The sequence below is a fragment of the Zootoca vivipara genome, chromosome Z1, assembly GCF_965207765.1.
Source record: "Zootoca vivipara chromosome Z1, rZooViv2.hap1.1, whole genome shotgun sequence".
Taxonomy (NCBI): Eukaryota; Metazoa; Chordata; class Lepidosauria; order Squamata; family Lacertidae; genus Zootoca; species Zootoca vivipara.
Window position 1 is genome coordinate 25,142,097 of NC_142583.1, and position 15,995 is coordinate 25,158,091.

The 15,995-nt window shown below is 45.2% G+C and overlaps 2 protein-coding genes and 1 non-coding gene across 4 annotated transcripts; all 3 read right to left on the reverse strand.

Moving 5' to 3' along the window:
• Positions 1-541: 541 nt before the first annotated feature.
• ING2 (inhibitor of growth family member 2) lies at positions 542-4,872 on the reverse strand. Of its 2 annotated transcripts, none has more exons than XM_035113271.3 (2): positions 4,401-4,872; positions 542-2,488 (listed from the first exon to the last, which is right to left on the reverse strand). In XM_035113271.3, exons 1-2 carry the CDS (start codon positions 4,657-4,659, stop codon positions 1,818-1,820), a joined length of 930 nt encoding a protein of 309 aa, XP_034969162.2. In that variant the 5' UTR covers positions 4,660-4,872; the 3' UTR covers positions 542-1,817. The 2 variants fall into 2 exon arrangements, with proteins under 2 accessions (XP_034969162.2, XP_088517192.1); XM_088661066.1 differs by lacking the exon at positions 4,401-4,872 and adding an exon at positions 3,857-4,380.
• A 1,364-nt stretch (positions 4,873-6,236) lies between these two features.
• Positions 6,237-6,512, reverse strand: LOC148687309 (RNase MRP). The gene has a single exon (XR_015947917.1).
• A 3,065-nt stretch (positions 6,513-9,577) lies between these two features.
• On the reverse strand, positions 9,578-15,045 carry CDKN2AIP (CDKN2A interacting protein). Its single transcript, XM_035113869.3, has 3 exons — positions 14,618-15,045; positions 13,026-13,153; positions 9,578-12,511 (listed from the first exon to the last, which is right to left on the reverse strand). Exons 1-3 carry the CDS (start codon positions 14,917-14,919, stop codon positions 11,373-11,375), a joined length of 1,569 nt encoding a protein of 522 aa, XP_034969760.3. The 5' UTR covers positions 14,920-15,045; the 3' UTR covers positions 9,578-11,372.
• Positions 15,046-15,995: the final 950 nt, after the last annotated feature.

A 15,995-nucleotide genomic window follows, 5' to 3' on the forward strand; every position in this document is an offset into this window, starting at 1 on the left:
TTAGAATTTCAACATGCTAGTACCTTGGGACTTAAATTTTCCTACTCATTGCATTATTATGTTCAGGACACTGGGGAGAAACAACTAGACATCCAAAATAAATACATCTATCTGAACTTGCATTTTGTTTTTCCCAAAGACCCTGAATAGAAGACATATTATTTATGGAAGAAGACTGTTACTTTTTAACTGGGAGATAGTTCACAATCAATGAAATTGTGAGACAGTGTTTCAGAATCAGTTGAAACAAGTGTCCCATTCCTCTATGGAATAGAGAAGTAACGATTCAGCTGATAAAACCCGACACCTAACAACAATAGCAGTTCCCAGTTAAACTAGGTACTATATAACATCCCAGAGATGCTGCTACTCACCCTTACAAAATGAAAAATGTCCACCTTAAGTGCAGTATCTGGTCAGAGTTCTTGATAACTTTTTTTGTGTGTGAAAGTATCCAGAACTTTTTCAAAGATCAGTTAAACCACAAAAACTTTTAACTGCCACAGAAATGTGGCACAGTTTGTTGTTGCAGAAACAAGAGTTTGAAGATATGTGAATTTATTATCGGGCTGTTTATTCCATTTCATTCACATTGCTATTGCTTCACATGCACATTATAAACTCTGTGAAATGCAAACAGATCCCTCTCAAGTGCCAGAGGAAAAAAAAACCTCGTTTAGAAAAACCTATAGTAGTATGTTAGACAGCTAGACAGAGGTTACAGCTGTTTGTCATCAAATTTGGCATGTAGAACTCAATTAAAGAAATAATATCTAGTTTTGGAACACCTTCAATTATTGTCTGCTCCAAAAATAAGTCCTGGTTCCTTATGTATAAGGTTTTACAAAAAGCACTACGCTTTTGAGGAACAGAGTTCCTTTTGTCTACATCTACATCTATTGTATGCCTCTTCTATAAGAGGGCAGTTCTTTTTACTACTACTGTACTGAACTTTCCTCAGCTCCAAGAGCCTAGAAAGCACGAAAGCCAGTTAACATACTAGTCCAGGCAAACTCTTATAACTTGTCCAAGGACTTATAGATATTATAGTACTTACGCATCCATTGTACCTGTAAACTTTTCAACATGATTGTATGTTCCTGCCATCATCCAAGAAGTCAGTGGCAAGATGGCACAACATGAGTTAAAAGATGGAAAGGAACAGAATGGGAAAATCAAGTAGCCTCAGTTCAGGACTGTCTTTGTAATGCTGAGTAGAACGCTTCTAGCCATCGTATTTTATTGTTTAATATACCGTCCCTAAAAAGGCTTCTAACCTCATCACCACAAGATTAACATAGTGACATATACAGAAATCACAAGGAAGGCAATAAGGAAGAATGTTGGCTTTTCACCCCGAAAGACTTAAAAATGTAACACTAGATTAACCCCAATTAAATATGATCTTTTAAGACTCTGAAGTCTAAAAGCGTCATAGAACGAAAGTGTTCTCAGCAGAATGAGCTATAATGGACTAAAGTTACAACTGCAACAGATGTTAAAATACCAGTCTTAACATGATTATCCCTCCAGTCCATCCTCATCAGGCATCACCATAATTCTGCAATTAAAAAGAGTGAGGGACCAAGAACTCTTGAATCCCCTTTGTGCTACTCCCATGTGACCCTGTTCGAAGAATTTGGTTATTTTAGTGCAGAATATTCAAAAGCACAAAAGTACTAACATCTATTAATACTCCATTAGTACTACAGACTGTAAAAAATATTGCATAGTTTTATGCATTATTCTAAAATACGGGTCTGCCTATTAAACAGTTTTTAAAAACTACGCAGCTCTCAATATATTCAGAGCATCGACTACCTCGATCTTCTATCTTTTTTGGATTTGTCTGTACATTTATCCATAGTCTTCTCATTGTCTCCTCTGCACTTAGGACAATACCATTTCCCCTTCGGTTTGTAAGTGAGTCCAACACATGAAAAATGAAACCATTCAATGGGACATAGTTCATTGTCACACCCTATCATTTCCCCGTAAGACACTTGGTCACAAAGACAGTAAGTTGGTTCATTAGGGTCTACTGCAAAATCTACTGGTGAAGCTTCCCTTTCTTGTTTAGCTTTAGAGCGTTTCTTTTTCTTAGCAGATTTGGATCTCTTTTCTTTAGGGGGCTGGTCATCATATTCATCAATTCCATTTGCTATATGGCATATATCACGGCTTTCGCTGGTGCGCTGTCGACGTGGCCTTCGTGAAGATCTTTCTGGTAGACAAGGGTCCACTTTTGACTTTTCGGTGGGCTTCTCTGTATCTGACAGATCTTGGAAACACTGAGACTGGGACTCTATTTGCCGGGCTCTGTTCTCTACCAACTCAAGCATCTGAGTGACTATTTGGATTTTCTCATCACCAAGCTCTTGACTGTTGATCAGGGCTCTCTGAAGATGCTGCTGCAAACGCTTTTTCTGAGCAGGATCATCTTCACTCTTGTATTTTTCATAGACTTCATCAATTTCTTTTAACGCTTCTGTTAAAAAGAAGTGAGAATAAGTGTATTATGAACTAGAATCCTTCAAGTCACTCCTTTCAAGTTGACAAATGCTAATCTTGTACTAAAAATATGAATAGTACATATCAGAGGCTATTTAATAAAGCATATACTTTCAAAGGATAGTAACACATTAAGATGCAAAAACAAATCTGTCCAAGACCGCTTCCAAAATACAAGGAAGTTTTTTAAAAGCATCTAGAGATTAATGTGTCATTTAGCAAGTGAGCATTATAAAGTGACATAATTAAATCTGGTGTTCATAGGGGAGGGGGGAAAGCAAGTTTGTTTTTTCTAGTTCTTTTCTCTCCCTGCATTTTTCCACATGTGAAGTACCGTACTGAAAATGCTATTTCTGTCAATTTACAAGAGGTGGGGAATCTCAGGTCTAGACCCCAAATGTGACCCTCCAAACCTCTCCCCAGGCCACTGTTCATCAGCCTTGCTCTGCTTTTGCCTAGTGGGAATGCATTCTAGAACTATGGCAATGCCTCATTGCTTGTATGGATGGAGAATAGAGAAATGCTTGTGTAAAACATACAGATTCTGTATGGCTAGAATGTAGCCTGCTGTACAAAGGCAAGAGTCATACCCACTGCTTTGCCTACTTGTACCTCTAGCCCTACCCACTGTGTGCCCCCTGGAAGGTTGGCCCTCGGCTAAAAGAATGTGGCCCTCGGCTAAAAACAACAACAACAACAACAACAACAACAACAACAACAACAACAACAACAACAACAGGTTTCCCAGCTCCGTTTTGCAGGGGAGTTGGAGAAAAACAACAACAACAAAAACAGGTTTCCCAGCTCCGTTTTGCAGGGGAGTTGGAGAAAAAAAAATTATATTGAGGAAAAGACACCATTCCCCAAACACCTCCATCCACATTCTAACATCATGCACAAGAGACCACAACATCATAGAATTGTAGAGTTGGAAGGGACCAAGAGTATCATCTAGTCCAACCCCTTGCAGTGCAGAAGTCTTCTTGTTTGCTTCACTTGCCTGGAGGAGTTACTACCTGCTCAATTTGTATTTTGGTCATAAAAACAGACTAAAACCATGTAAAAAGATGGGGGAATAGCCCTTGGTTGCAAGTGGAACAAATAATAGTAAATGGCCTTGAGTATATGCTCTTCACCCATCTGCCACAAACACTAAAAAGAAAAAAAGCAATTTATGTACCACATGTATAATGTAGTCTGTTGATACAAATGATAGTTAAACTCAGCCCCAAAACTTGCCTACCTAGCTGATCTAGCCCTGTCAGCCCTACCTAGAAAACGGGTGGTGTGCAACTGTGTGCAGGTGTGGGTGATCGCCGCACTGCATTTGAAACAACAACTCAACTTTGCAGAGACGTCTCCCTGTGCAACCAAGGAAAAACCGAGAACAATTTCGAAGTTCGCATCTCGGAACTTCTCGGGCGATGCATCCCACCGAAGACACCACCACCACCACGGAGGCGTCTCGGGCATCACACGGGTCCTGCTACTGAACCTCCGTCCCTCGTGAACTTGGACTTTTTTTTATAAAAAAAAGGTGACAGAGGGCATGCCCCGTCGTCCGCCGTCCCCTCCCGGCTCGCGTCACAGGGTGTGCGCGGACAGAAATGAGGGCGGTGGTGGGTGGTCCAAGCCCGCGGGGGCCCAAGTGCCGAGGGTCATTCCTCAGCGCCCACCCACCCCCAAGTTCGTCCCGAGGGCCAAGGCGGGTGGGGGCTGGCGGAGCGTGGCCATTTTCCTGCCCCTCCGGGCGCCTGGCAGGCGGCGAGTGAGGCGTGGACGCCCCTCCTCCTTTCAAAGCAAGGACGGTTGGACTGGAGGGGGTGGGAGCAGCGCCGTGGCCTCCCCCGCCATCGCCCCCTCCTCCCCGCTCTTCCCCCCCCACTCACCCCGGCAGCGCGTGTCCATCTCGCGCAGGAGCGAGGCCAGCCTCTGCATGTCCAGCGGCAGCGACTCGACGCACTCCAGGTAGTCCTGCACGTAGCGCGCCAGGATCCTCTCCGACACGCCGCCGCCGCCGCCGCCACACGGGAATCCGGACACTCCGCCGCCAGCCCCGCCGGCTGCAGTGGCGGCAGAACCGGCAGCCGCCGCCGCCGCCCCAGACCCCGCCCCCCCAGGCTGTTGCCCCGGCGACCCCAACATCATTACGCGACGTGACAGCGACCCCGCTTCCCCCTCAGCGGACCCGGGGCCCTCGAGCGATGGGGAGGGGGGAGGGAAAGGAAGCCCCTCCGGCCGCTTCTGTTAATCGGCGCGGGCAGCCGAGGCGAAAGAAAACCTCCTCCCTCACTTGGAACTCCCCGCCTCTTTTTCCCTTCCGCGCCCCCCCTCTCCTCCTCCTCGCTTTTTTTTTGTACCGCGGAGCACGCATGCGCGAGGCCTTGTCCTTATAAGGAGCGGCCGGTTCGCATTCTCCCGCCTTCCCCTCACGCCCGACGCGATTGGTCTGGACGGACGGAACGTCAGGAGGCAAACGCGGAAAACGAAGGGTTGGGTCTCAACTTAAAGAGACACCGCTCCATGCATTACTGTTTCCCCTCCTTCCCTTCCTGCCAGTGCCTGGTGTCAACGGAACGATCAGTCTCTCCACACACAACACACACTCTTTATCAGAACCCGCCTACTTTTTTCGTCCAGTCAATCCGCTGCCGAGAGGGACGGAAATGAAGCCGGAGAAACCGAACGCTCCCCCCCTGCCTCCCCCTTCACTTGTGTCGGAATCTGTTGACAGCGGCGCGTGGAAGGGAGGAGAGAAGGGCTGAGGGAACAAAAGGGAGTTGGCGCGGGGGAGGAGAGAAGGGAAAGTGACACTGGAGCGCCCACGTGGGGCTTGGGGAAGGGGAATGGAATATTCTGCTTCAGGACTGCAGTGTGCTCCCAAACGTAAGGTAAAAGGACCCCTGACCATTAGATCCAGTCTTGACCGACTCTGGGGTTGCGGCGATCATCTCGCGTCATTGGCCGAGGGGGCTGGCGTACAGCTTCCAGGTCACGTGGCCAGCATGACAAAGCCGCTTCTGGCAAACCAGAGCAGCACTGAAACGTTGTTTACCTTCTCGCTGTACCTATTTATCTACTTGCACTTGGACGTGCTTTCGAACTGCTAGGTGGGCAGGCGCTGGGATCGAGCAACGGGAGCTCACCCCGTCGGGGATTCGAACTGCAAGCCCTAGGCTCTATGGTTTAACCCACAGCGCCACCCGCCTCCAGCTCCCAAACCTACTTCGTCAATGGTCTGATCGCCCTTGCTTCGAGGGTCTCTGGACTCCACTTCCCGTTTTATGCTCTCGAAACAGATTTATGCAGAGAGAAAAGTAACCTGGTCGTAGTGTGCTGCTCGCCTTGCTACGTGAGCTACAATATTATAATAATATTATAATAATTAGAAATTACCCCGCACCTGAAATGAGTGGGACTTGGAAGTTTCCAGCTGCAAGTCCAGGCACACATACGGTAGTAAACTCCAGTGAACCGACTATCGAGGAAACTGCACGAAATAACACATCAAACAAGTACAACACGCTAAAAAAATAATCAAAATCAAATCGAGCAGGAATTGAGACAAATTACTGCTGGGAGGCTCAGGCAGTCAGTCCTACGGAACTCAGTAAGGCTGATGCTGTTATTGGTGGTGCTGATAACGCCAAGGTCGCGGGTTCAATCCCCATACGTTGGACTAGATGACCCTTCCTAGTCTACTGGTGCACTTGTCAAAAAAAAAAGGCGTTCTGAGAATGAGCCCCGTTCTGTTGGTGCGGCGATGCGCACTACCTGCGTGACTATGGAGGTGACGAGAGGCCCCTCCCGCGCCCACCCGCTCGGCCCTGAGGGCTTCTTGGCGGAATCAACGTGGGCTCGCGAGACGGGTTGTTGCGCGCTGCAAAGCACGCGGCACTCTCTGCCCAGGGTCCGGGGACTTTCCCCTAGGCGGGCCCAGGGGCCCAAGAGAAACAAGCGTTCTCCGCGCGTAGCCTAGAGAGCAGGTCTTTAGAACACCCTACAAAAAACTCACGCTGACAGCGGCTATATAAAGGCTTCAAGAAGCGCCTTTTTCCCAGGTCATGGTGAGCAACATGAAATGCAAATCTTTTTCTATTTTATATAAAATCGTATTGCGGAGGTTCTGCCTCTCCTCTCTCTTTTTCTCTCTGTTTTTTTATGTGGGCGATTGTGGTGGGCGGCAGTTCTTTACTACAGAAGCTCTGGGTGCGTATGCTAAACGTGCATGCAGATAGTATGCAAATATAACTCATCGCCCCGCCCATTACTGACTTTAAGAAGCGGAGGAAAAAATCCCGTCAGCTGAAAACTTCTAGGTTGTGGCTGTATAGACTGAGATGAGCTCGCTGCAGGTGCGGCCACGGGGCGTCAGATACCGCCCCCCTACTCCTGATGTTTTTGATGCCCATCTTCCCTAGCCCCATTTCCCTTGGCAGGGGCCGGAGTAGGCCAATCCGGTGCCAAAATGTATTGGGCTGGTCCTGCTGTTTTCCCATTGAAAACATTTATTTGAATCCATGGCTCACAAGGTTATACTTACTGTTCGAGATCCTGGTGTTTTTGCTTATTTTTGCATATAAAAAATTCTTTCTTTGGCGATCACACGTAGCCACGGTTTTAATATTGAGTCCGTAAGTGACTCACTGTGGAGGCCAATTCTGGATCCACACGTCCTTCCACAGTGGGGACATTGGTTTCCAGGCGGGAGTTGATCATGGTGTGGATTTGCCAAGCGTGCCTTCCTCTTAGCACGTTTCTCCCTTGCGTCCTGTGTTCGAGCGTCTTCAAAGTCCACGACACCTTTGGTAAAGGCTGTTCTCCAACTGGAGTGCTCGCAGGCCAGTGTTTCCCGGTTGTCAGTGTTTATACTACATTTTTTAAGATTTGCCTTTAGACAGTCTTTAAACCTTTTTTGTTGACAGCCAGCATTACGCGTTCCATTTTTAAGTTCGGAATAGAGTAGTTGCTTTGGAAGACGATCATCAGGCATCCGCACAACATGACCAGTCCAACGAAGTTGATCGCTGTGGGAATTAAAAGAGAATCTCTGAGCATGTGCAGAGTGCCATTAAATAAATAATTCATTAAATAATTGTCACCCTCCCCCCCCCAAAAAAAACTACTGGAAAGGGAGGGGAACTCAGAAAGTTTAAGTGCTAGAAAAGCTTGAGGACCCCTCCTTTGTTTGTAAATGGAACATTCCACTCACCACCGTTCCAATGTATTAGATAAGCATCTGAAGCAACAGCAGTAGAACAGCAGTCTTACCTTGCAACTTTTGGTGGAGCAGCAGCAAGGAGCAGTCACTTTTGTTGCCCACCCACTGAGCAGCATTGGACGGGAGGAGTGTGTTGGGTTTGCTGTGTGCAAAGGGAGAGTGCAGGCAAGAGTGCACCAAAGAGCAGCAAGAGGAGCCGCTGCCTTCTCTTGCTAGCACTCACCCAGTGGTACAGCTCAGGGGAGGCTGAGAGGCAGCACAGCTAGGGTTGTGTGTGTGTGTGTGTGTGTGTGTGTGTGTCTTGTCCTGGCAGGTGAATCCCTCTCCTCAACCTGTTGACCAGGTGCTTGCCCTTAAACATAAATTGTTTGAGTGTGAAGAGTGATTGCAAGATATTTCCTAACCTTCTACTTGAAATGTGGTAGCAGAAGCAGACACTGGAGCCCAGATGTCCCATGTAGCAAACACTGGAGCCAGTGCGTCTTCTGGTACTGTCTGACACTTCTCACTGAACCAAACACCAGCTTTAAGGTGAAAAAGTAGTTTGCCTGTACATCCTTTCATACACCATCTGCTAGTGATGCCCTTGCACTGCTTGTTTAGTCCAGCACATATGAAAATGGGAATGTCCCTGGACATGGGGGTAGACCTCATGAGTCTAATATTCTGTAGCTCTTAACACAGTACAACCACCAGAATTGTAGCAGGTTGTAGCAATGATAAATTTAATTAAAACTGCCAACTACCTTGGCTACTTCAGTCCACCAGAAGACATGGTTGTGCTCCACTCACTTCCATACAGATGCATTACACTTTTCTGTACCGGTGTAAAATAGAGACCCCGAATTAAAATGGAAGTCAAGGAATGTGTTAGTCTAAAACTTCTAGCTCTATGGGCAGAATGATGCAAGTAGCCAAAGCTTTACCTGAAGTTGATACTGCAGTTCTCACAATGACCACTTTTTTAAAGTGGAAACTGCTAGATCAGGCATCCCCAAACTGCGGCCCTCCATGTGTTTTGGCCTACAACTCCCATGATCCCTAGCTAACCGGAGCAGTTGTTGGGGAAGATGGGAATTGTAGTCCAAAACATCTGGAGGGCCAAAGTTTGCCTGTGCTAGATCATATGCAAGCGAGAGGCTAGAAGGGTGTGTAAGGAAGTGTGTGGGGTGACTCTGCCTGCTGCTGGCAATATAAGGCTGTCAATGGCTACTAGCCACAAGCAGTTTTACTTCCACTCACAAGAAGCAGTATGCCTCTGAATACAGGCAGCCCTGTTTAGGGAAGTTTTTAATCTGTGATATTTTAATGTATTTTGCTATTTGTTGGAAGCTGCCCAGAGTGGTGGGGGAAACCCAGCCAGATGGGTGGGGTATAAATTAATAATAATAATAATAGCTGCTGGGGATTGCAGATGAGCAGTGTGTTGTTACACTCGCGTCCTGCTTGCAGGGTTCCCACAGGCTTCTGGTTGGCTGCTGTAGGGACAGACTGCTGGATTGGAGGGTTCAGTGGCCTAATCCAGCAGGCACTTATGACCTTGGTTAGGAATGGTAGCCACAAGCGAATGTGACCTGAAAAAGGTTATTCACCTCTGTAGCAAAATGCTGGCTGAAGATGTGCTTTTTGTTTAACAAGCACATATTATTATACAAGGCCAAATTAAAGAAGCACAAAGAAATACACATTTTATGCTACTTTTTCTGCCAATCTTCTCTTCTCATGAGTGGTGTTTGTGTATTGTACAATCTACCATGTTGCACAAATAAAAACTGAAATCAAAATTGTTTTCCCAATAGTCTTTTGAAAGAAGTTTAACTCATTAAGTTTGAACAGGAGCCAAACAACTGAAAATATCTTTATTTGAATGAGGTTTTTTTTCTTACAAAGGAGTCTACCTTTCTTTAACAAACAATCAGCTGCCACATATTCATTTTTACCCACTATTGCTCAGGAACAGGCGTCACCAACATGGCACTTGCAGGTGCAGATGTGCCCAACAAGGCCTTCCCTTCAACAGAACCCACATTCATTTCTCAGGTTTGCAAATGTGCTTATGGGCCCTAAGAAGTCAGCAACCCCTACTACACAACATTCTATTAAAATGCGTTTGAAATCAATTTGTAAAAATTTCAATAATGAGTTGGATCCTAAGTCAACGTAAGGAAGTTTGTGAAAGGAGTGTTTCCTCTCTTCCTCCCCCTATCACTCCTTGGTATCCCATCTCACACTTCAGGATGGGCTCTCCAACTCTCCAGAGACTTAGCACAGGGTGAGAGAGGTGGCCGCAGGAACAGAAATGTTCCTTCCGTAAGTTTCCTTAAGACCAAGCCATTGCGTGTTCTGTTGCTGAGGTGAGCAGAATTATTTAAGCAACTTCAGGAAGGGCTCTGTTGTAATTTACTACTAGTATTTCATTCGGCTGCAATAAATGCTGTCTTGCTTCCCATCTTACAGCTTTGGTCCAGATCCTGGAATTAGCATAGGTAGCTGTTGCCTTGGGATATTTATTAAATGGCACAGCAACATTCAAAGCAGTGCTGTGTGAAGAAAATTAACAGATGATGGGAAATGCTCCATCAGTGCTGAGAGAACATTTGACTGTTCAGAGAACATTTACTAACATGGAGGTAACAGAACAATGCCTGTACATGTAGACCTATGTGCAGACATCACAGCAGTGCAGAACTATGTGAATGCAACACCTTTTAGCTAATACTTGCTGACAAGCCCAAGTCATAATGCAGTGCAGGTTTTAATAAAATTAGCATTTAATTTGAGTGGTTGAACTTGCAAATTAATACTAGTGTGTTTAAGACTGAGTAAATATCTGTTATAAGCATATATCATTAGTTAAATGAAATGGAAGCAGAATATTTCATAAAATCTTTTTTAAAATCCCAAATTACACAGACATAAATAATTGCTTAATATAGAAAGCTGCATTTATTAGAAAAAAAGCAAAGATGGTATTTCTCACAAAATATAAGTCAAAGCTGCTTAGAGAAATGTTTAGTGATAGAAGTAATTTGGTGATTATTGACTGTTAATTTGCAAGTATGATATTAAATAGGACCAGCATATAATTTAATTAAAATTTAAAATATTACCACTTCATTAAAATACTCAAATCAACTATCTTGAGTCAAATCAAATTTGACTTTTCTTAAAACAGGCATATGAACATTCTGAGCAACACATGAAGCAGGTGATTAAAGGTTTGATTGAAACTTTTAGACAACCTTCTACAATCCAGATACAATGGTTCTTGTCTACAAATCTGTTCACAGCTAAAAAGGATGAGTTCTGAAGTGAGCATTACTGATACTAAATAGTAGGATTTAGAAAATTAGACTGAACAGCAAACTGTACCTTAATTGTTCCGTAAAAATAGAAGACCTGGTATACTATTTAGCAAATAAAAACAGCACACTAATGTGCTATATATGTTAAGGCATACCTCAGCACGCTTTACATCTATAACAAATTATTTACATTTGCTACTGAGTGAAAAGAACAAAAAATTCTCAAAACTGAAAAATACAAAATATATGGGAGTCTAATACAGTGTACAAAAAGTAATCAAGTTATTTGTGATAGAACATTATTTGCTAGTATAAACAGTGACTGTTTCACTGTTTTATAATATTTCTTGAGGATTTCTTAAAGCTGGAGGTAAATTTAATGGTTTTGATTCTTCATCAAGAAGCACCAAATCTTCAATCTCCCTTCCTTTGTACTTCCTTTTACATAATTTCACAATTACCTTTTTCTTGAGAAATAGTTTCAGTGCCTCCCTTGAAGCAACTGCTTTGGCATTTTCCTTACTTTTTCCACAGCCAGTACCCAAATACACCGATTTACATCTCAGTTCACACACCACATTTTCCTGAGAGCTTTTATTCTGAGGTAAATCCGCCAGCTCTTTCAGTGGGACAAATTCAACATCTAATGTTGCCTTTACAGACTGAATGGATGAGTTTAAGAGTTCTACATGATTGACATTGGGACTGAACCCTCCAACAGCAACCAACTTCCAAGCAACAGCTTTGTATAGTCTATTGAAAAATGGTTGCCTCTCTTTTGCGTCTTCACTTGTTAATAATTTGCATGGCACTTTGGCAGGAACCACACTTGTGTGTGAGCTGCTTTTTGAAGCTAACGCTGCTGTATCTTCCAGTATGGCTTTCTTTTCAGATGCTAATGTGTTTTCAGATTTGGATTCTGAAGGTTTATTTAAACAGTAATTCAACTTTGATTCAGGGCCAGGCAAAGAAGAAGCCACAGCTGATTTGTGCCTGGTAGTTGCTGTAGATTCATAATTAGCAACTCTGGCTTCTACTCTTGTTACAGTTGAAGATGCAGCGGGTGCTACCTTCTGGGCTGCGGAGACTGGAGCTGCAGATGCTACCTTCTGGACTGCAGTTGAGGATGCTGTGGGTGCTACTATCTGAGGTGTAGTCGAAGAGGCTACAGGTGCTACCTTCTGAGCTGCAGAGACTGGAGCCGTAGGCGTTGCCTTCTCAACCACTGTTGATGCTGCTGCAGGTGCTTCCTTTTCGGCTACAGCTGAAGATGCTGCAGGTGCTACCTTTGGGGCTGCAGTCGAAGAAAGTGACTTTTCTGCATTTTTTGCTGCCTCTTTTCCTGTGTTCTTCACAGGATTAGTATCTGTTTCCATGGGCTCTTCTGGCTTTGTAGATTCTGCATCACTGCCAGTAATTTCAGAAGCTTTTTCTGTGCCAACAGCACGCTTCTTGCAGGGGCCTTCTGGCCCTTCTAAAAAAAAAGTACAAACAAATTATGTCTGTAATTCAGAGTAAGTGTAACTGTCCTTATCACAATCCAACACACACTTTAGAGACAGAGTCAAGGAAAGTGAGTTATCTTAAAGTCTTACAATTAATGGCCTCTGCAGGAATTTTATAGGCATATAATTAAGAACTGTCTGCTTTAAAGAGGTACATTTAAAGCATCATACCCTATTGTATGTAGTTTAGCTCAAAATAAAGTTCCTTGCTCACAATTGCCATAAAACTACTAGGAAAGCAAATTGAATAGTATGAAGCATAACAGTCTCATGAAAGTTAACATTTCGACATGAATTAAATCAAATTCACCATACACTTATTTGATTATAAGATTTACCAAAGCAAAATGAGTTAGATGAAATATTAATAATATTATCAACATAACTGACAATTTAAAGAATGTTGGCTGACATTTTTGAGAGGATAACATGTATTCATTTATTATGCTCCTATGTGTATTTGCACAGCTATTATCTGCTAACCATTGCTACTGGATATGCCTCGTTTCACCTTGGCAACCAGTTCATCTCTCAGAGTGTGGGTTGGAGCATTGGTCACTGTGATGCCTGCAGCCATGTCCATCACCTTTTCCATCACTTGCAGAGGATACCTGAAGGGAAAAGGCAGCTGCAATTAACATTTTGAGAAAAATTTAGTTCCTATTCACTGATTCTCAAGACAGCTACCAACACATACATGTTATCTGGATTGTATATATTGCCAATTCCACCTCCACACACCCCGAGCAATAGTCAAATAAGAACTCATGAGAAGAAGAAAAGGGGGCAGTCAGAATGTTTCCAGACACCTGGCTGCATGACCGCTTGGCTCTAAAAAGCAATTAAAATACTTTAAACAAACTTTTGATGCCTCAGAGTTTGAGGCACTCTCCAAACCCCAGATATCTGCGTTGTGGAATAGTAATACCATTTTTCAGTGCACTGATATAAGGATGGATCAGATCCATACAAAAGTACGTCTAATTAGGCCTCATTAAGCCCAATGTGAAAAGATAATCATTCAACTTTAATCTTATTGATTTCAGTGACTAAATGTGATTAACTCCACCTGGATCCAGTTGATTGTGTAAAACTAGAGACCTCTTATGTTCTGCCTAAAAATGTTTCAAGAAGCTAAGAGCAATTTACAGTATCTGCCATTCAGGGTGACGTTTGGAAAGACAGAACAATGAGACCTAGACAAGAAGAACTCAATGCTAAGGTTATTAGAGTCTTAGCACTGTTTAGTCACAGAATGTGTATTCAGAGTAACAAGCTTGCCTCTCATCTCAGAATCTAGATCAGGCACCCTCAAACTTGGCCCTCCAGCTTTTTTGGGACTACAGTTCCCATCATCCCTGACCACTGGTCCTGTTAGCTAGGGATGATGGGGAGTTGTAGTCCCAAAACATCTGGAGGGCCGAGTTTGGGGATGCCTGATCTAGATTAACAAAGGGGAGGGGCAGCCAAAATAGAAGGTAAGTTTGTTTGGTTTATCTGGCTGTTACAAAGCCTCATAAGCACCACAGTTCTGAACAACAACAGGTTGCAAAATTAAAGCAAGTACAGGCTTTAGCACAATTGGCCTATATGGTCAAATCAGGACATGATCAATATAATGAGGGTTTTGTGGGACTACAGCAATTTACAGGTACACCAGGCAACTACCTTGCTAAAGGTAAACAAGTTTGGTCCTGGTCACTGCCTCAATGGAGATCACCTGGGAATTCCATGTATGTCAGCCTGAGCTTCATGACAGAAGAAACATGCGATATGAATATGATAATACAGTTAATACAATTAGGCAGACAATGATCTTGCAGTTTTTGCTCAAAAATGGAGGATTAATGTTATTTTAGCACATAGGCTGGCTGCAAAAATATGTGCATTGGCTTGTAAAAACAACAACAAAGTTTTATAGCAACATTCGGAGAATGCCTTTTTTTCCTTCTTAGATTTATGACATCTTAAGGAACTCCTCCTCCTCCTTGTGAAACTAATTACCCTTAAAGGAACGTGCGAATTACACGCAAACGAAACGCTTTTAGGTTTCACTTCTCCCGCCAGCGACTCACCTGCATCCCAGGAAGACATGGTTGGCCCACACCATAGACAGCGAGGTCAGTCGCCGTAATTCTACGCTGTCTCCCTCGCCGTCCTCCCCACCGCCGTCTTCCCCGCCCGGTGACAAGGGCAACCCTTCCGCGTTGCGAATCAAGAACTCCCGGCGGTATTGCCAGTGCCCCTCGGGCTCGCACTCCGCGCGCAACTTCTCCACCCAGCCCGTCCCGGCGTCGCCGGCTCCCCCGACTTTCTCACCCCCTCGGCAGGGCTCGGAGTCGGGCCCCGCCGCTGGGGCGGCCTCCCCGCCGGCCATGGGCCACAGGGGCGAGGTGCTCGGCGGGAAGTCGCCTCCTGCCGCTGCTCGCTCTCCGCGACAGGGAACAGTTCACGGCAGGCCCGGGAAGTAGCGCTGGGCAACGGCCCAGCTTCCGCCCGAACTGGCTTGCGGCGCCTGTGGCGGATACTCAAAATCCCCTCACCGGAGATGATCGTATAAGAAGAGGCCATGCCCACAAGTTCGAGTTCCGGCTAGCCATTATGACTTCATTTCCGGCGCCGACAGCCGGCCCCTGAGGATGTTGATAAAAAGCCGCGTTTCTTTCCCATAGCCCTTTGCTGATCCAAGAAGGTGGGGAAGGCAAGGGTGTTGTCACCACTTCCGGCTTTCATACGGCTACCTCTTGCGTGCAAGGCAGGAGCATAATACAAACTGGGAAGGGCTCCTTTATCCCCTTAAAGCAGTGATGGCCAAACTCGGCCCTCCCGATGTTTTGGGACTACAATTCCCATCATCCCTGACCACTGGTCCTGTTAGCTAGGGATGATTGAAGTTGTAGTCCCAAAACAGCTGGAGGGCCAAGTTTGGCCATCACTGCCTTAAAGTGACAAACACGGCTGCCCCACGTTACCAAGTTTCTACGGTGCGTTTCTTTTCTCTCTCTTTTTGCATCAACGCACTCCTCACACACGCAGAGATAGAGAAAGGCGTTGAGTGTCACGTAGGTGTCGCATTCAACTGAGAGCCGTGCCTCTATACTTTCATGCCTGCCTACCCCGCCCCTGCCTACTCGGCGATTGGTTTGTCGTTGCCCGTCTCGCCCCCCGGAATTCCGGCACGAGATATCATTGGATCATTTTCTCACAAATGAGGAGGCTGTTCGTTCTCGTTGCTGTCTCGAGCGAATAGAACACGGGAGCCCAGCAGCAACGGAGCCAGCGGGTGTGCGGCGGCGGCACTCGTCGCATTTAGACTGAATCCTGAGTGCACTTTGACGTGCTTTCGAACTGCTAGGTTGGCAGGAGCTTGGACCGAGCAACGGGAGCTGGGCGTCTAACCGCCGACATTCTGATCGGCAAGCCCTAGGCTCTGTGGTTTAACTCACAGCGCCA